This window comes from Schistocerca serialis, chromosome 3, assembly GCF_023864345.2.
Source record: "Schistocerca serialis cubense isolate TAMUIC-IGC-003099 chromosome 3, iqSchSeri2.2, whole genome shotgun sequence".
NCBI lineage: Eukaryota > Metazoa > Arthropoda > Insecta > Orthoptera > Acrididae > Schistocerca > Schistocerca serialis.
Genome location: NC_064640.1, coordinates 378,592,848 through 378,613,254, shown reverse-complemented (window position 1 = coordinate 378,613,254; position 20,407 = coordinate 378,592,848). Strand labels below are relative to the sequence as shown.

At 40.0% G+C, this 20,407-nt stretch overlaps 1 protein-coding gene across 1 annotated transcript in view; it reads right to left on the bottom strand.

The window, feature by feature from the left end:
* The window catches only part of LOC126470209 (lysosomal Pro-X carboxypeptidase), a 59,162-nt gene extending 41,436 nt beyond the window's left edge, over positions 1–17,726 (bottom strand). The window contains 5 exon segments of the mRNA XM_050097885.1: positions 3,594–3,616; positions 3,618–3,785; positions 3,909–4,010; positions 8,501–8,641; positions 17,534–17,726. Of these exon segments, the coding sequence (XP_049953842.1) occupies positions 3,594–3,616; positions 3,618–3,785; positions 3,909–4,010; positions 8,501–8,641; positions 17,534–17,614 (515 nt within the window). The 5' untranslated portion in view covers positions 17,615–17,726.
* Positions 17,727–20,407: the final 2,681 nt, after the last annotated feature.

The following is a 20,407-nucleotide window of genomic DNA, read 5'->3' as shown; positions in this document are numbered from 1 at the left end:
GAAGACAGCTGTAAATTTACTTTAATATTTAGTCTCTATTCAGACAATGTCAAACAATTATGTTCACATACACACTCTTTCAACACATTACTGGGTCTGTGTTGACAGTAAATGAAAACAGAATTTGAGGATGAACTGTAGTCTCTAAATGGTGATTAATTATTAAAATAAATTTGCAAAAGTCTTTGGAAAAGTTACAGAAATGAATTATAAGCTACACAACTCATTATTAGTCCACAAATGCAAGTTGCCACGCAACAGAATGCACAAATAACAAGTTTTTTGGTCACAGGTACAGAACAGTGACACTGCTCTGTACCTTGTTTTCATTTGTCAGTGCACAAATGTTTTCTCATGGTGACTGTGGCATAAATAAGAACACAATCATTTTGTTTACACTGGATGAACACTATGTTTCTCATCTGAAACATGGACTATAACATCGAACTTTTTCCAGGCCTCACACTTCCTGTTATGGGGTATATTTGCAATTGTATACACTGCATCATTTAATTTTCTTCTTACACCCTCCACAGTCTCACAAAACACAGTTTAATTATAGGTCATCTGATAGCAACAATCGATCATTCTTGCCCTGTCAGTGCTACACTACAACAGCAATATCGTGCAATCAACATTTTTACTAAGTCACGAATAGCCTTACAGTGCAGCATGATTCAGTTAGAGGAAATGATCAGCAAGTAGTAAGAGACCACAGTGCCACCATTCTGAGACTCATCACACTTGTAGAACTGCAGCAGGAAGAAAGGAAGCAAGGAAGGAAGGAAGACAGGCAGCATAACAATGATGTTACAGTGACACCTTGGTTTCTAATGTATGCAACCCTCAACATTGGACTCATACTTATTCTTTTTCAGATCTCTAGTCCGTAATGTGCACCTGGGCCTAACTAGCTGCTGAGCCACCATCAGCTCTTTGTGGGCACATCCTAATACTGCAGGCTTATCTCTGTGGGCCACTGTTGCTGTATAATGTGCTGGGGCCTCCTGGTTCGCCTCTGCACTCGGGGGTTATCTGCGCTTAGCCACACTTCTACATGAGCTGGCATGACCTCCTTCTCCAGGGCCTGTCATCCCTGTGTGCTGGGCTTCTGCTTGGGGCATGATGCCACACTTTGCTCACCAGAGTGTTGACACTTGAGTCCGCACTGCTACGATCTGTTATGTGGGGCGACACTGTGAGCTGGTTGTGTTTATGAAGGCCGCGCACTGATCTCTGCAAACTTCCCACACTCCAGGGCCAGCTTACATCCCTGCATGCTGACCACAGCAAGATGACATTCAGGCTGCTGTACCTTATGCATTGAATAAACACACTACTATATACTGCTTCTGCATTCTGTTGTTTGTTGACCATCTGTCTCCCATACACCTGCTGCCCTGCCAACCTGCTCACTACATCATTGCCATCCTGACCCCTCTTACAAAACAGTTTTATGGAATGTGATTTTTTTCTGATTTCTGTGAACTCCTTTTAGAAAGAAAACTTCTGTAAATATAAGGATTGTGTCAAGAAAAATACATTGAAACAATTTCTTGAGCAGCTACCTGTACCATTCTTGCAGTGACTATTTTAATGCCAGGAACTGTAGAATACTATACTCATGGAATTGGGAATTGCTTTTCATCATAGAGTAAGCAAATGCAATCAGAAATTCTGAAGAGACCAACAAGCGTGAATAACAATTAGGAAAATAGAACATACAGAATTATGTCAGTTCAGAGCCACCACAGAATATGAAGTGAGAAATGAGGATGTCAAATGTGGACCAGCAATGCAACATTTCAAGTATAGAAGTATGTTAGCAAGGAAAAATAACTTGAGGTTAAGGAACAAAATGTATTTAGAGTGAAGCAAAGAATAGGTATGGATCCAGGGTTAGGTTCTGTGGTGATTATGGTTTGTTACTGTCTCTGAATACAAGCTGAATGATAATAAATAGCTTAATTACCATAAAATATTTTACTGTAATAATAATAATTTAATCATTGCTTTACCATAATGTGCAAGAAACTGCAATTCAGAAAAATGCATCCTTTGAAAGGTATACGTCTGAAAATCTGAGAAGTATAGAAGTATATGTGTCACATGATTAATTTATGAACTATAATAGCAATGAACTCTCACAACTTCAGTAATTTCATAATTTAAACAATATAAAATACATGTTTGCAATCAAAATTATCAGTATTTCACTAAGCACCATGACTGTTTACAAATTATGGTTATGCAAGCATGTAAATGAGAGGGATGCCATTTCTTTCAGTTGCTTCTCCTCTTATTTTTTCTTAGTGGGGTATGTCTCATTTTGTCTCCAACTGCTAAACTTCCAATAAGGGGGTAGTTTGTGTTGTTGCCCCAGATGGTGATTACACGAATATTTTGTCAGGATTTATAAGCGGTGGGTCCTTGAGGTATGGCAATACGCGAACACAAGAAGTAAGTTTAAACAGTTTTATTAAGAAACGTGGATTATAAAACACGCACGCTACACGCACCCATCATCACTGTGTCTGACATCCTAACACTGGCTAATTACGGTCATATTGTAAGGCTCCATGGTGAGCTAAGAAAAGAGACATATTCGCACCCGAGGCCGCACTAGTTAATACTGCGCGCTGCGGACAGCGGCCAGTCGCATACTTTCCGTCACAGTGTGGCCGGACGTGCGTCTACTGACCAAGCAAATGGTCAGCATTCCAGACAGGTCAGTTGGTGAGCGCGAGTTAACGTACCGTACGGTTGCGTGCAACGCGTAGACCCTTATGTAGTTTGCCAGTTCAACCTGTGGATTCATGAGCCATATCTGATCTCTTGTTGACAGCAGACACAGTCAGCCTTCACCTAACTGGAATGTTAGTGGTCAGGCAACAAGGCCACCCATGTGATCAGGCACTCGTACAATCAACTGAAAAGTATCCTGTGTTAAAAATGTAGCGAGTTCTGGAGTTTCTTGCCATTCTCAAGACTTCTTAGTTTTCATGCCACTTTTTCTCTGAATATTAGTTTATGTAAAAATAAAAATTTGTGTACAAAAAAAATTTTTTTGTGTGACTGTGGGAGGGTTGGGAAAGGCGGGGGGGGGGGGGGGGGGGGGGGGGGGGGAGGGGGGGGGGTTCAAGATCCCAATGACCCCTCTCCTGGGTCCATGCCTGGCAAAGATATGACTATGTAAACAATCCCTGAAAATATTTTAAAACTATGTTTAAGCACATTTCAGACTAGCTGCACTGATGAAATGTTACATGAGAAGAATTTGGACTAGAAATTAAAAAAAATATTATTGTATTGGATCATTATCTGATAATCAATATCAGTTACCCAGGACATGGGAACCATTGTAACTGCAAGAAGAAACAGACAAAGAAATGTAGAAATTAAGTTATTAAGGAGATTTGCTAGGATAACTAAACAAACAATATAAATCTGAGTAAGACAAAAAAAAAAAAAAAAAAAAAAAAAAATTCAGAGAAAATTACAAAAAAACTATTTAAAGGCTAATGAAAATGAATGTTAAATTAAAAATCAAGCAATATCTCACTTAACAAGAGATTAAATATTAAAATAATTACCCAGAAACAATATGTGGATATTTTCATGCGGATCCACGCTGCAAGCATTCCGCCATACGACCCACCAAAAGCTATAACTGGATTCTGCCGGTTAAATGGTCTTGATAATTGTTTGGATTTTATATGCTGTATTAGATCCACATAGTCAGCCAATGCTTGTTGTGATGTTAGGTAGCCTAAATATTTCGGGTCCTGTAGTGCAGAAAAATGTGTCACTAAGTAACACACCAAAACTGTATATCTAACAAAAATGTTCTTCACAGGATCAGGTTACATTAATTTTACAAGCACTGCACATATGAACATATCACTTACAGAAAAAGATTTATTGCCATAAGGCAGGGAGTCACCATAATAACGATGTTCTGCAAAGATGATAAGAGCCTTGAAGTCAGGTGCTGACTCCCAGATAAATCCCTGTAACAAAACAAGGATTGATAAGAGATGAGAAACTTAATGTCATAAAGTGTCAAGGGCATTAATATTTTATTCCTTCATTGGATAATTGTCCTGTATTATTCATGATAAAACATATTACAAGGTGTACAACTTTGCTTCCGCTGTTTGCTGATAGGTGGTGACAACGGTATGTAGCGGTCGAAAGAAACTGATCGCAGACGTCAGGCAGTTAGCTTGGACCTCGGTCAACTTAACCTCATTCAAACATTAGTAAATTTGTGTCTGCATCATAAATTTGTTCTTGATTGAAAATGTCGGTTTACAAGCCTAATTCTCGTCATTTGCAGGAGGTGTTACTGTTTTGTTTCAATATGAAGAAAACAGCAGCTGAGTCTCATCGAATGCTCTCAAGTATGTATGGTAAGGACACTATTAGTGAAATGATGTGTCGTGAGTGGTTTGAACGTGTCAAGAATGGTGAGTTTAATGTCGTAGACTGGCATAGTGGTGGAAGAGAGAATGTTTTCGAAGATGCAGAATTGGAGACATTGCTCAGTGAAGACTCGCATCAAACCCAAGAAGAATTGGCACGATCAGTAGGAGTGACACAGCAAGTCATTTCAAAATGTCTCAAGGCTATGGGCATGATTCAGAAAGAAGGAACTTGGGTCCCATGTGAGCTGAAACCACGAGATGTTGAACAGCGTTTGTGTTTTTGTAAATAGTCGCTTCAGAGGCAAAAACAGAAGGGATTTCTGTGTCACATTGTGACTGGGGATGAAAAATGGGTTCATTACAATAACCCTAAATGCAAAAAAATCATGGGGATATCCCTGCCATGTTTCCATGTTGATGGCCAAACTGAATATTCATGGCTCCAAGATCAAGCTCAGCATTTGGTGGGACCAGCTCAGCATTGTGCCTTATGAGGTGTTAAAACCAAGTGAAACAATCACAGGTGCTCATTATCGAATGCAATTAATGCATTTGAGCAGAGCATTAAAAGACAAACGGCCGCAATACAGCGAGAGGCATGATAAAGTGATTTTGCAACATGACAATGCTCGACCCCACATTGCGAAAGAGGTCAAAATGTACTCGGAAACGTTAAAATGGGAAGTCCTATCCCACCCGCTGTATTCTCCAGACATTGCTCCCTCTGGCTATCACCTGTTTAGATCAATGGTGCATGGCCTGGCTGACAAACACTTCCGATCTCATGAAGAAGTCACAAATTGGATCGATTCGTGGATCGCTTCAAAAGATGAACAATTTTTTTGACGTGGGATTTGTATGCTGCCCGAAATATGGGAGAAAGTAGTGGCCAGCAATGGAAAATACTTTGAATAATACACGTGTAACCAGTTTGTTTCATTAAAGCCTAAAATGTTGGGGAAAAAATGGCGGAAGCAAAGTAGTACACCTTGTACATATAATGTGCTCTGCACGAGACTAGATTTTGGTGCTGAAAGCATCTGGAAGTTTGCTTACTTTACATACATGCATTAATGACATATGTAATACATATGTAATTACATTATGCCTGTCTGTACCATATGTTCTAAGCATATATGTCTTGCATTTATAAATGGTAAGCTGAAATTTATCCTTATTATCACAGCACAATAAGGAACTTTTTGGATTATGTTCTCCACGTTTTCACTGAAGCATGAAGCCACTAAGGCACCTCAAGGAGGTTGTCTACAAAAGCAACCAACAAGAATGACTGGCCCAAGTTCACCAAGATTATATGGTCTCCATAAGATACATGAGAATGAGATGGCCATCAATCTGGGTTCTCCTAGTTATCACCTGGTCAAATGCCTTATGGGTGTTCTCAGTTCAACCATTAGGAAATGTGAACACCATAAATGGGACTCCACTGACTTTGTACAACATTTGCAAGGATTACAGCTTCAGAAGAGATTTGTCATGTTCAGTTTTGACATTGTGTCACTTTTCACTTAACTGCTGTGGTAGACTCATTCCAGCTAATTCCGCAGAAATTTGATATGATCATTACAGATTTCAAATGAGTAAACAGTCTCTGTTGTAATTATGTAACAGCATTATAAGTTTCCCTTTCCTTAATCACAAACCTCTATCACACCATTTCCTCTTTTTACCCCCTCTTTTATCCCCCCCCCCCCCCCTCCTTTATCCCTTTTCTTTGATATTAACACATAATGTTCCCTGTGTATTTAACCTCATCCCCTTTACATCCTTCTCCCCCACTGACCCTCCTCCGCATGCCTTCACACGTCATTCATATTCTCATAACGGGAGGATGACAGTTCAAAGCAGCATCAGTCCATCCAGACTTAGGTTTTCCGTGATTTCTCTAAATTGTTTAAGGCAAATGCTGAGATGATTCCTTCAAAATGGCAATGTTAAACACTAATCTCCTCCTCCTCTATATTCCCGCTCCTCCAGCGTCTCCACTTGCTGGCCCTCAATTCACACAGTTCCCCATCTGCAATCTCACTATATGCTATACCACTTCTGTGTTTACAGTCAGTGAGGGCAGCAGGACACTGCAGTTCCACCTATTCAGTTTGATGGTTGTAAATGCATATCTACCACTGTCACCAGATCTTCTTTCTACCATGGTGAGTTTTAATTACATGACATCTTCTTTTTATTATGATTATATTTTATTTACCACTCCTCACCCAACTTGTTATACTCAATATTTTTTATATTTATCTTTTTACCTCTTTTTAGGGTTCCCCTGCATTAACTTGTAGTTTATGACAAGGCTGTTCCCCACCGCCATTTTATATGATGACATGGCCCCATACAAAAAATTTCCAGTGTCTAACCAAGTAAGATTTAGAGCTTTTTCTTAAAACTCATTCAACTTTTAACGATATTGTATCCACTGCTTACTAGGTTCACATGTCTGAGCTGTAATTTATTTCCTTACTGTTCCAGTCTTATGATGTGCTAACCATGTGAGATGCATACTTGGAATTAATATAGTTACATAATTGCAACAGAGACTTTTTGCTCATTTGAATCACGTATCTACTGTTGATGCATGCCACAACTGAATGGAATATATATTACCGATCTCTTCAAAAATGTGTTAACATCCATCTATTTTCTATTCAATGGTGCATATTATCAACAAATTGAGCTTCATTAGCTTCATTATCTGTGGTTGCCAATAGAAACCATTTTGACGGCAGTCATTTCCACTGAAACTGACCTGTTTGTTTATAGATCATATGTTTGTACTGTGGCCACTGGTGCAAGAGGAACTCAATAAGTTTTTAGATTATCTTAACCATACACAGTCTAAGATCAGGTTCACCATTGATCAAGAAAAATATGGACAACTACCATTTACTGACTTTCTGATTAAACAAAAGAATAGTGGATTAGATGAATGTAGAATTCAAAGACAGCCCACAAAATCCCATATGTATGAACATGTCTCCGGCTGTCATTATCTGGCACAGAAATACAGTACAACCAACAGACTTGCATACAAAGCCCCCATACTTCCAGAATAGGTATGTCTTCCAAAAACATCTAAACATTACATTTAAGAAGAATGGGCACAGTAAGACACACTACCTGTCCTAGACCATGGTGGCAAACAGTCAATAACAAATTGAGTCTCTCTGAAACAAGAACTTCCCTGTGACAAAAATTAGATGGCATCTTTTACTTCAGTTTCTGATTACATTCCTAGTTCATGTGCCACTTTGCACTTGTGCTACAAATGAACTCTTATTACTACTAAAAGGAAAGTATCTGTTTAGGAAATATGGCACATGAAGGCTGTTCAGTACATCTTCCACTATTCTGTATTGCCAAGCACAAGCATAACTTTGTTCTGAAACCTTCCTCAAATCATGTGAGGATTGGTATTGGTATTATATACTACTGGATTTGCTGAGTACACAAGTGAGACACAATTAAAGCTTTATTTGCTATTTTTTAAATTTTATTTATTACAAATAACTGTCTACTGTATAAGGCTGCAGCACGAGGAAAGGACAGAGATATTCTCTCTCTCTCTCTCTCTCTCTCTCTCTCTCTCTCTCTCCCCCCCCCCCCCCCTCTCTCTCTCTCTCTGAGTGTGTGTGTGTGTGTGTGTGTGTGTGTGTGTGTGTGTGTGTGTGTGTGTGTGTGTGTGTGTCCAGTTTAAAATTAGTAAGAGGGAATACAAGTAAAAGTATTGTGTGCCACTGGTATCATGTACTTCCTTATGACTGGCATTCTACAATTAACTGATTCTGAGTCATTTTCTCTCCCTATGGCATGTTAGACACTCTGAATACTTTAGAATAACAGCTGGAAACTTGAGTTTTAATATTTCTTTTAAGAAGTATCTTTCTTTTATGGTGTATCTTAATACTGTAATCATCATTTTAACTATCACCATTTTGTTAAGTATTTTGGTTTCTCTCTATCCAGATACATACAATGTTTTTGTGGTTGGAATAAGTGTGTGTACTATGAAATTCTGTTTCAAAAATTACTTATACTGAACTCACCGAGTTGTTTGCAAACATTTCAATGTCACCTTCATTTCCAGTGTAGAAGAATATGGATCCTCGTTTCTGGTCCCAGTATGAATTGTTCACTAAGTAACGTATTGTGAATGTGTCTGAATTAGCAAAACTGAAATGATCAACCTGTAAAGGCACAGAAAGCAATTGTATTATGAAATAATGATGCAGAATAAAACACTCATAAGAATCCAGAAACATAATCAAGTGAAACAGGGGAATGGCAAAACATAGTTGTAGAAGCTCAGCTAAAAAGATTCTTATAATCCAGAAATTTCTGGACAGAAAAATAAAATGATTATGGCAGGGAACCATTAACATCAGAAATGAACTGTTGAGTAGCTTTAGTATAAAGAACATAACTATTACAGTCGTTTATTTGACATAAAACTGCTAAGCTTAATTAACAAAATGCATCAACCATTTGATTTCTTGCTCAGATTTTCACAGTATCACTATTCTTCTAAGGAATAATAGAATTTCTGTACTAACAACTTTTGTAGCTTTTGTTTCAGGTGCCCTAGTTCCAAGCTGTGGATTTGTTTCTTTTTGAAAATTATGTAAATTTTCATGTCCATGTATTCTTAGGTTTATGCATATAGCTTTAATCTGTGAGTGGGAAGCATGAAATTGCCCTTGTTCCTAGTGTTATATCAATGTTTAAAATTATTGTCTATGAATAACTTGGGGTGACTGTATTTGTTTTGTTTTGCATTATACATATTTCTAACAAATGATTTTTGTAATTTAAATATTATGATCATTTTGCTTGTGTTACCCCAAAAAATAATGCCTCCCCTTATAAATGGTTCAAAATAGCTGTGGTAAACTACTTTTCCCATCTCCATGCTAGTTGAATATGACAGAATCTTCATTGCAGGGGTCAGGCTGTTTAATTGATTTGTGTGAAGACCAGGATACAATTAGATCCAGATGCATTCCTAAAAAATTAACAAAGCCCAATTCTTTCAGTTCTTGGTTTCTATGATTAATGTGGGTTTCTTTTACCTTACAGTCTAGTTTTAAATTGCAGTATATGTGTATTCACAAAAATTCAATTTCAATCCATTTAGCTGGAATTAATTTTCTAAACTATCTGGTAGAATTGTGACAGTTAAGGGAATTTGTTCCAAGTCATTGCTTTCAACAAGGCCAGAAGTATAATTGGTGAATAAAACTGAGTGTGAATATATGTTTAGGGGCAAGTTGTACGTATTAAGTAGAAATGACATTGGACCCATAATTGAATCTTGTGGAACACCTTGTGAAATAATCCATTGAGAGAAGGAATTTCCCTTGCTTGATGATACAACTGTGCTTCATTTTCTGTTTGTGAGAATGCCCTAAAGCACTCTAAAGCGCAACCTCCAACTCCGGATCTTTCCATTTTATACAGGAACAAGTGATGGTTTACACAATCAAATGCTTTTGTGAGATCACAGAATAATCCTGCAACTTTTCTAGACTTGTCTAAGGCAGAACTGATATTTTTTACAAACACATTAATGACTGCCATTGTGCTTTTGCCTTTTTGAAAGCCATATTGATTTTCTGAACTTATGTTTGATTTTCTATATACAGGGTGTTTCAAAAATGACCGGTATATTTGAAACGGCAATAAAAACTAAACGAGCAGTGATAGAAATACACCGTTTGTTGCAATATGCTTGGGACAACAGTACATTTTCAGGCAGACAAACTTTCGAAATTACAGTAGTTACAATTTTCAACAACAGATGGCGCTGCGGTCTGGGAAACTCTATAGTACGATATTTTCCACATATCCACCATGCGTAGCAATAATATGGCATAGTCTCTGAATGAAATTACCCGAAACCTTTGACAACGTGTCTGGCGGAATGGCTTCACATGCAGATGAGATGTACTGCTTCAGCTGTTCAATTGTTTCTGGATTCTGGCGGTACACCTGGTCTTTCAAGTGTCCCCACAGAAAGAAGTCACAGGGGTTCATGTCTGGCGAATAGGGAGGCCAATCCACGCCGCCTCCTGTATGTTTCGGATAGCCCAAAGCAATCACACGATCATCGAAATATTCATTCAGGAAATTAAAGACGTCGGCCGTGTGATGTGGCCGGGCACCATCTTGCATAAACCACGAGGTGTTTGCAGTGTCGTCTAAGGCAGTTTGTACCGCCACAAATTCACGAAGAATGTCCAGATAGCATGATGCAGTAATCGTTTCGGATCTGAAAAATGGGCCAATGATTCCTTTGGAACAAATGGCGGCCCAGACCAGTACTTCTTGAGGATGCAGGGACGATGGGACTGCAACATGGGGCTTTTCGGTTCCCCATATGCGCCAGTTCTGTTTATTGACGAAGCCGTCCAGGTAAAAATAAGCTTCGTCCGTAAACCAAATGCTGCCCACATGCATATCGCTGTCATCAATCCTGTGCACTATATCGTTAGCGAATGTCTCTCATGCAGCAATGGTAGCGGCGCTGAGGGGTTGCCGCGTTTGAATTTTGATGGATAGAGGTGTAAACTCTGGCGCATGAGACGATACGTGACGTTGGCGTCATTTGGATCGCAGCTGCAACACGGCGAACGGAAACCCGAGGCCGCTGTTGGATCACCTGCTGCACTAGCTGCGCGTTGCCCTCTGTGGTTGCCGTAAGCGGTCGCCCTACCTTTCCAGCACGTTCATCCGTCATGTTCCCAGTCCGTTGAAATTTTTCAAACAGATCCTTTATTGTATCGCTTTTCGGTCCTTTGGTTACATTAAACCTCCGTTGAAAACTTCGTCTTGTTGCAACAACACTGTGTTCTAGGCGGTGGAATTCCAACACCAGAAAAATCCTCTGTTCTAAGGAATAAACCATGTTGTCTACAGCACACTTGCACGTTGTGAACAGCACACGCTTACAGCAGAAAGACGACGTACAGAATGGCGCACCCACAGACTGTGTTGTCCTCTATATCTTTCACATCACTTGCAGCCCCATCTGTTGTTGAAAATTGTAACTACTGTAATTTCGAAAGTTTGTCCGCCTGAAAATGTACTGTTGTCCCAAGCATATTGCAACAAACGGTGTATTTCTATCGCTGTTCGTTTAGTTTTTATTGCCGTTTCAAATATACCGGTCATTTTTGAAACACCCTGTATATATATATATTTTAATTTGCATTACCATCGCTTTTTCAAATGTTTTTGAAAAATAGAGACTGGGAAGTAATTCCCCATATCTTCTCTTGAGCCTTTTTTAGATAAAGGTTTTACCTCTGAGTACTTTGTGGCATCTGGAAATGAAATCATCATGTGGCACTGTTGGCCAGGATGCTCCATCCGGGGAAGTTCAGCTGCCGAGTTGCAAGTTTTATTTCAGACAATGGCACACTGGGAGACTTGCATGTCAGTGATGATTAAGACAACACAACACCCAGTCTACGAGTGGAGAAAATCTCCAACCTGTCTGGGAATTGAAACCGGGCCCGCAGCAGGGAAGGCAAACATGTAACCACTCAGCTAAGCAGGCAGACGGGCATCTGGAAAGTGAACTTCTTCAAGTGATTTATCAGTTATTTAGCAAAAGGGGTGAGCTATTATCTTGACAGCTGCTTCAACTATTTAGGTGGTATGCCACTCCAGCCTGTAGAATTTCTGTTCTTTTTTTTCCTTTGTTTTTTCTTCCTTTTTTTTTTTTTTAGCTGTAATATAGTTTTCTCTATATCTTTGGCTGAAATTTTGTCAAATTTGTTTAAGTATTCTTCTGTCCTCTGACCTAAATGTACTTTTTCTGTATAAGCATCTACATCGACATCTGGTTTTGCTACATTTATAACAAATTGAATGATTCTGACAATTGACCAGGATTTGTTACCATTTTATTTCCCTTCTTAATTTTGGAAATATCTTTGCTGTCAGCTCTAATTCCCAGTTCTGATTTTATGACAGGCCACAATCCCTTTGATTTGTGTCCAGGAGCCAAGACGAATTTATTGTTAACAATTTCTTTTGCTGCTTTCACTGTCCTTTTAAATATGCTTTTGTACTATTTAACACAATTAATGAAAACAGGGTCTTTGTTGTATTTCCATTCCTTGTGCAGTTGTCTTTTTTTCCAATGGACAGTTTTACTCCAAGAATGATACACTTTAGTTTACTTCAAACTTTTGTGTGGCGTACTCTAAGTTGAAATATTTACTTAAATACATGAACATTTTTTTCTAAAAATGCATTAAAATACACACAGATAGGAATATCATCTTGAACTTGCCACACCACCTCTTCTTATTTACAGCAGAACAATTTCAAATTTTCAGTAGTAAAATGTCTTTTGCTATAAGTTTTTTAGTGCTTGGTTAATTTGCATTAGTTGTTTCAATAAACAGAGAAGAGTGGTCTGAAAGTCATAAGTCTACACATAGCTTCCTTGCATCATCAAATTTATAATTTGTTACTATATTATCAATACAGGTTCCATGATTTTCTCTTGTGGCTTCCAAGAAGTTTACCTTGAAACAAATTTTTTTGGATTAAGTACAGAATCTGTATTGAGTCAGGGAGAAAAGATACAGAACAAAAGAGAACAAGCAGAAAGATTGTGACCCAAATGAGAATTTGGAGAACAAACAATAAGACACATATTAAAAGAAGCAGAAGTGAAAGATATGGGTGGAGAGGCAAATTTGCAAAAGTTTTAAGAGGGTAAAAGAAACAGGAAGACAGAGACAAGTTTTACCCCTGGAGAGGAGCAGGACCATTACATCTGCATAGCAGCAGTTTACATCCAAACAGGTCAAAGGAACTAGAGCCGTAAGGAATAAAAGGGGAAGGGAGTGCAAGAGAATGAGGTTCCACAGATGGCATGAGCCCCAAGGAGCTGTATATTTATCATGCAATAAATCATAAAATAAAAACATTGTGTGTGTTAAACCAAGTAGACAACATATGACTGACATTATGTACATAACTGCCTAAACAGAATTGGTAACAATTCTTTGATATGCCATCACATATTAAAACATGCCACCAGAGCTGTATCCCAACATATATATGTCCCATCATATTAGACAAGAAAATTTTCTTTTCTTTCCTTTCTGTATAATGCTCTAACCATGGCCTGTTTGAGGCACAAGCGACAAGCTGCTGCTTGGAGCACAATGCTGAGTGGGTTGCCAGAAGCACCACAACTGCAAAATTCCTATATAGGATGAATGCAATTAGTAGCAGCTGCTTGGGGCGCCAAGCTGAGACTGGTGGCCAAGTCCAAGGTTTGTATACTGTGCATATCCCAATTAGTAACAAAAACTGACATGGGTGAAAGTCTATGAAGGAAGAGGGGGGCAGGGGGTGGCACCAATGATAAATAGCTTGTGTGGAAAAATGATTTTGGGCTGGCCGCAGCCAGTGGTGGTTCATTATAATTGTAATTAAGGCATGTAGAACAACATGATCATCAAACTTATATTGTAATAATTTTACAACAACAGTAAATTATAATTGTGTTTCAACAGGTGATTGCCAGTAATTATTTCATAGACCTTATTACCAGCAATGGCACTGTGAAATTCATCTCAGATGATTTTATGTTGGCAGTAAGGCAATAATTAGCAGAAAAACTAACCTGCAACTAAGACTGTGCAGTGGTCAAGTAAGGAGAGTGGTTTAGTTTACCATCCAGCTATCTGTATTAAAATTTTCTGTAACTTCCCTCAGTCACTTACGGCAATATGGGGAGCACTTGCCCGCGAAAGGCAAAGGTCCCGAGTTCGAGTCTCGGTCGGGCACACAGTTTTAATCTGCCAGGAAGTTTCGTATCAGCGCACACTCCGCTGCAGAGTGAAAATCTCATTCTGGGAATATGGGGATGTTTCGTTTGAAAAGTTCATGGATGATTTTCTTCAACTTGTATTCTATCTCTACTGAATATTGTCTTTTACTAGGTTATATAATGATAAAAATGTTGTATGGAGCAATGGCCTGGTGCAAGACTTCCAAAAAGACATCACTTCAGAGACACTCAATCAGCAGCACCTGGTGTGTCAGGTGGTCACCCATCCAAATACTATTTGGGCCCGACATTGCTAAACTTCAATGGTCGGGTGGGAACCAGCGTTTCCAACATGGCAAGGCTATTGGATACTAGGTATGTGATGTATAGTCTTTCAGTTTGGCATTTTGAGTAGTCCTCTCTGAAGTTTTCATATGCAATTTACTAATATGATCATAATATCTAATCCACGATACATCATGCATTGAGTATGGAGATTCCTAAGAATGAATATCTGGCCAACCAGATTAGCAACACCGTTGTATCAGTCAATTTGAAAACAGTGTCGCTGACTGAATGAGGAATAAGTAAAGATAGGCTTCAAATTGTGAGTTGGTTTAACGCACCACACTGATCTACTAAGTGTGGTCCTCTTGGAAATAACATGTCCTTAACTTTCACCTACTTGAGGACTGAGTGCTGATTTACTCAGCCAGTTAATTATTAACAGGACCTGCAGTTCAGTGCGCAATACCTACCACAGTGTAGTTTGAAATTTTTTCGCAGGCACAAATGACTCTGACTGGTTCGTTAACTTAAAAAGTGAGAAGGATCGTCAGGGGCTTGAACCCTGTACATTAACTTGTCACACTGTGCAAGCCGGCCGGAGTGGCTGAGCGGTTCTAGGCACTTCAGTCTGGAACCGCGCGACCACTGCGGTCGCAGGATCGAATCCTGCCTCGGGCATGGATGTGTGTGATATCCTTAGGTTAGTTAGGTTTAAGTAGTTCTAAGTTCTAGGGGACTGATGACCTCAGATGTTAAGTCCCATAGTGCTCAGAGTCATTTGAACCACACTGTGCAAGAAACACACACATGAAAATATCCACTTGTTTTAGCTAAACAGTTACTGATACCATTGTGAACAACACGCAAGCAATTTGAGAACCCTGTCCATTCAGAGTTGTCGGCCCTAATGAGCCTAATTCGAATCTTCGCGGAAAAAAAAAAAAAATCATCAGTAGTACCTACTTGACTGCCACGGGGAACAAGCAGTGGTGGCATACAGTTCCTGAACACCAGTTTGTAAGCCACTGTCTGGGTTATATCGTAATCCTCTCTGCAATATCGCATGTAATGTGGGAATGTCGTCGATGGCGATCATTCACTAGATGAAATGAATTTATCGTATGGCAATGATGGCCGGGAGTCCCCATCTGGGGAAGTTCGACCGCCGAATTTCAAGTCTATTCAGTTGACGCCACACTATGTGATTTGCGCGTCAATAATGATGAAATGATGATGAGGATAATACAACACTTAGTCCCCGAGTGGAGAAAATTGTCCGACCAGACCCACAATCGAAACCCGCCCTGCTGCATGCCAGTCTGACGCGCTGACCCTTTTTTTTTTCTCCTCAGCGTTCTCGGAATTTGGTCTGGGTGGACGTCACTTGACACCCCCTTCAAGTTCATCGTTGAATACTTCACTCAGTTGTGGTTAAAAACAGTCTTGGTTGCAACTACTGTTATGCACTGGTTTGCCGTATGCCGTATATGAATTGGAAGAACTTCACTCAGTTTTCTTTCCTGCAGACGGCAGCTAGCCCTCTGACGGAACACACTGAGCTACCGTGTCGACGTACCACGCACTTTTAAGGGCGGACATTGCTAGAGGATGATGATGATGTTTGGTTTGTGGGGCGCTCAACTGCGCGGTCATCAGCGCCCTTACCAAGTCCCAATTTTTGACGAGTCCAATTGTTATTCAAGCCAGTCTATCCACTGTCACGAATAATGATGATGATGATGATGATGAAACGATGAGGACAACACAAACACCCAGCCCTTGGCAGAGAAAACATTGCTAGACGAATGTCCCCTTGGTCCTCTGTAGGTGTAGGCTACGCGCCCTTACCAATTTGCATTGTCTGCTTTGATTTAATTCTGTACTAATGCATGACACAAAAATTACTCCGCTGCATAACATCATACAACGCCACCTCCGTGAGGATCAACATTCTCTTACTGTACCTTTAATCTTTCATTCGGTTCCACTGGATTTCGATATTCAGTAGCGGCAATATTGCTATTACGGCAGTATCAACATAGAGGAACTGAAAATCCACTAGTTGTTGAGGAACATCTGTCCTTTCAGAATGTTCAACAGTTTTTGCACATTGCTTCACCCATCAATTTTCGAAAGCCTGTATCTAGTTACCATCTTAATCGTTTCTCGTTACTTTGTGTTCGCCCTCGGAATTCCGGGCTGTCTTCTGGACTGAGTTTTAAGAGTACTTAGTTAAAATTTATCTTGCCTCTCAATGTTTGAAAATTATAGATAACTTACTAGTTCAAGTTACTGGAAAAATAAGTGTGGAGAGAAAAAAATTGAAGCATTGCATTGCACTAACGCGGGAAATAGTGTCAGATTCATTGCTGACACACATATATCTTAAAATCAGTAAACTTCGCATCGATGGGAAACAGAAGAAAATTAATCGAGTCTGTGTAAAAAAGGCATCAGTAACGGTATGAAGCTCGACCATCAAAAGTTCGATGAAATGCTGAAGGGATTTATCAGAACATATTTTTGGAAGTTTCTATATTATTAGCAGCTCGCAAAAATGTTTTATAATATTCGATTTACGCATGGACTTCATCCCACATCACGTTATGTTGGTAACACTCACAATGGTTTTCTTGTAAAACACACAATCATGTGACATGCGCACAAGACAATAAGCTACAACTCGTGGTTTAGCACTACCAGTTTACTATATGTAATAAACGCTTAGACAAACTCAATCATCCTTGTCAACCTCTTCATAAATGAATAAGTACTTGATAATGTATGCATTTCTTTTCTTTAACAAAGGTAAAATTCATACAGGTAAGGATAGAACAGTTAGAACTGTTGCAAAGAATCAGCTGACATACATATTTGATCCGAGTGCAAAAGGCAGACAGAAAAGAGGTTAGGATAGTAAATAATTCACATTACAGATCAGTACAGTAACGCGAACAGTGTTAGCGAAACTTATTGATTGCATGTGATTTCATACCGGTACGGTGAATCTTTTTACTTCGTAGTGATAGGCAGCGCAAGTGCCTGCAAGCAGGGCTATTACAACCGCATTCATCATCTTGTGACAGACGACAACTGACCGCACCGGTAGCCTACAACGTGTAGTAGGTGCGACGCAGTGCTGCCACACTACGGGAGCACTGCCCCGGGGCCAGAATTCGGCTGCAAGGAAACCCGGCACGCAGTGAAAACAATTGACTGACGATAAGCGCAACAGAATTCGGCTGCAAGGAAACCCGGCACGCAGTGAATTGACTGACGATAAGCGCAAGGTAGTCCTCGCTAAACAGACCAGTCCCTGTCACAGGCGCGACATTTTAAAATACTGATAACTGACACGTCGTTTTCAAGCAACTGTATCTTGTCTTCCAGTACTTCAAAACTGAAGATACGGAAAGTGAACGAAATAGATACGGTAGCTTTTCACTGAAGCGTTATTTTACGCATTGTTAGTTCAGTGCCTTCACTAGCCTACCATACTAATGTATTGTATTCAAAATTTGAGCATAATTGTGATTGCAACTCGTAATCAGGGTAGTTCAAGTCTCTAAAACCAACATCAACAATAATTCTGCAACGCTTCCCAGCGAAAGCCATAAATTGTTTTTTTCAGTCATGCAAATATGAAAAAACACGAACTGCGCTTATCATAGCCTGGAAATGCCTATGACTCACAAGCGAAAGCAAAAGTCACTAGAGAACTACCTGAGAACGACGATTATGGAAAACTAAAATATGTTACGTCATCTGTCTTATTATATAGCGTGTCCCCCACTTTTAGGTCAAAATTTTATACATGATAGAGCATCTTAAAGAGAGTATCTGGATTATCAGGAACGAATAGTCAGAAACGAATATTTCGGGCTACACATGGCTGTATGAGCCATGAGTGCCAGGCACGTGTTCGTAAACGGGTAGGGATCTATCGACGTAGCAGTCTCAGTCTCAGAGCAGTCGCAGTCTCAGAGACTCCGCAATTTGGAGACCGTTTGTACACGCTAGCGTCTCAAATGGCGAGTTCTGTATGAGGATAATTCGAAAGAAGAGGAAGGCGTGGAAAAATCCGTCTCCGTGCTCGGGATCGGTAACGCACATTTGTGCGCTGGCGCTCGATCCGCGGATGAAGCGGTTCGAATGCTGTTGGCAGAAAAAAATTTTCACTGCCTGTATTTGGTCGGCAAGGGAATGAGAGGTGGCAACGTATAGTTTCTGATCACCAGACTTTGCGCCAATGTCATGGTTTTAATACCAAACCCCTCCGCAGTGTCTCATCAAGTGAGGGCATGTGACACAATTGATGGTGGTCGGTCTGTCGGATGGAGACGTTAAGCTTGACGGCCCCCTTGGTGCTTTTCACGAGGAATAGCCTACGAACTGCACCGGGTTTCACCCTCTCCCTTCTTTCATCATCATTCAACACAAACATTACACTACAGTCCACACACACACACACACACACACACACACACACATACACACACAATACACACATGTAGTATGACAAATATTGTACTGGCGCATGTTGCATATAAGTAAACAAATAAAAAAGACCTGGAAGATTATTTACCTTACCTTACTCTTCCCTCAACAAAAGCAGGGACACCTTGATCAGTTCCTGTGCATACACAGTCTAAATAGGTAGTGGTTCAAAAATTTTATTCCAGTTTGTGATACAGATACTTGTTATTCGTAAGAGGCAATCCGAATAAATTTAACAATAGTGCTGGCCCAGCTACAAGTACAATACCCGGTCAAAAGTATCCAGACACTTCCTACGTAATAATCGATCGAGGTGGCGTAGTGTTTAGCACACTGCACTAGCATCCGGGAGGACAAGTGTTCAAACACCAGTCCGGCCATCCTGATTTAAATTTTCCGTGTTTTTCCTAAATCGCTTCGGCCGCGCGGGATTAGCTGAGCGGTTTAAGGCGCTGCAGTCATGGACTGTGCGGCTGATCCCGGCGGAGGTTCGAGTCCTCCCTCAGGCATGGGTGTGTGTGTTTGTCCTTAGGTTAATTTAGGTTAAGTAGTGTGTAAGCTTAGGGACTGATGACGTTAGCAGTTAAGTCCCATAAGATTTCACACTCATTTGATTTTCCTAAATCGCTTCATTTAAATGTCAGGATAGTTCCTGCGCAAAGTACGGCTGACTTCCTTCCCTATCCTTCCGTAGTCTGATGGGACTGTTGACCTCGCTGTTTGGTCCTCTTCCCCGAATCAACCAGCGAACCTACGTAAAGCGGAATCGCTCGCTAGATGTCACGAGTCGCGGATTCGAAACTATAAAGGGAGGCTGGGAGTATTGCGTTGTGTCGCCAGTAGAGAATTAGAACAGTAGAATTGGCCAGACAGGAAAGCTCAGTGGCTGCGAACGTATTTGAAATGGGAGCGACATACGTGGTAATATTTACGTGAAACCGTGCTTTTTCGAGCATTTTTGGCAAGTGTCAGCTTTGAGTAGTCATAGAAGTCATACCGTAATTACGAGACGAATTTCCTTTACTCAGTTTAAAGATACAACCATGTTCTACTTGCAGGAGGAGTTTCGTTATTTTCTGATTAGCCGTTTCAGCGCTATGAAGTTAAATGAAAGACGCTGAGATTGAGCTTATCGCTGTAGTTACTGCGGAAGAGAAAGCATCGGTATATAACTTGAGCTTTTGTTGGTTACATCGTATGTAATACTAATGAATACACCCCGTGTTTGCCAGTTAAGAGTTCGTAAAGCAATTCCGTCAGTAGCTGCAATATACAGTATGTTCGGAAATCCCGTTACAAACTTGTGGGACTTGAAGGGCGGAGTGACTAAACAATAAACTGAAGCGTCAAAGAAACTGGTATAGACATGCGT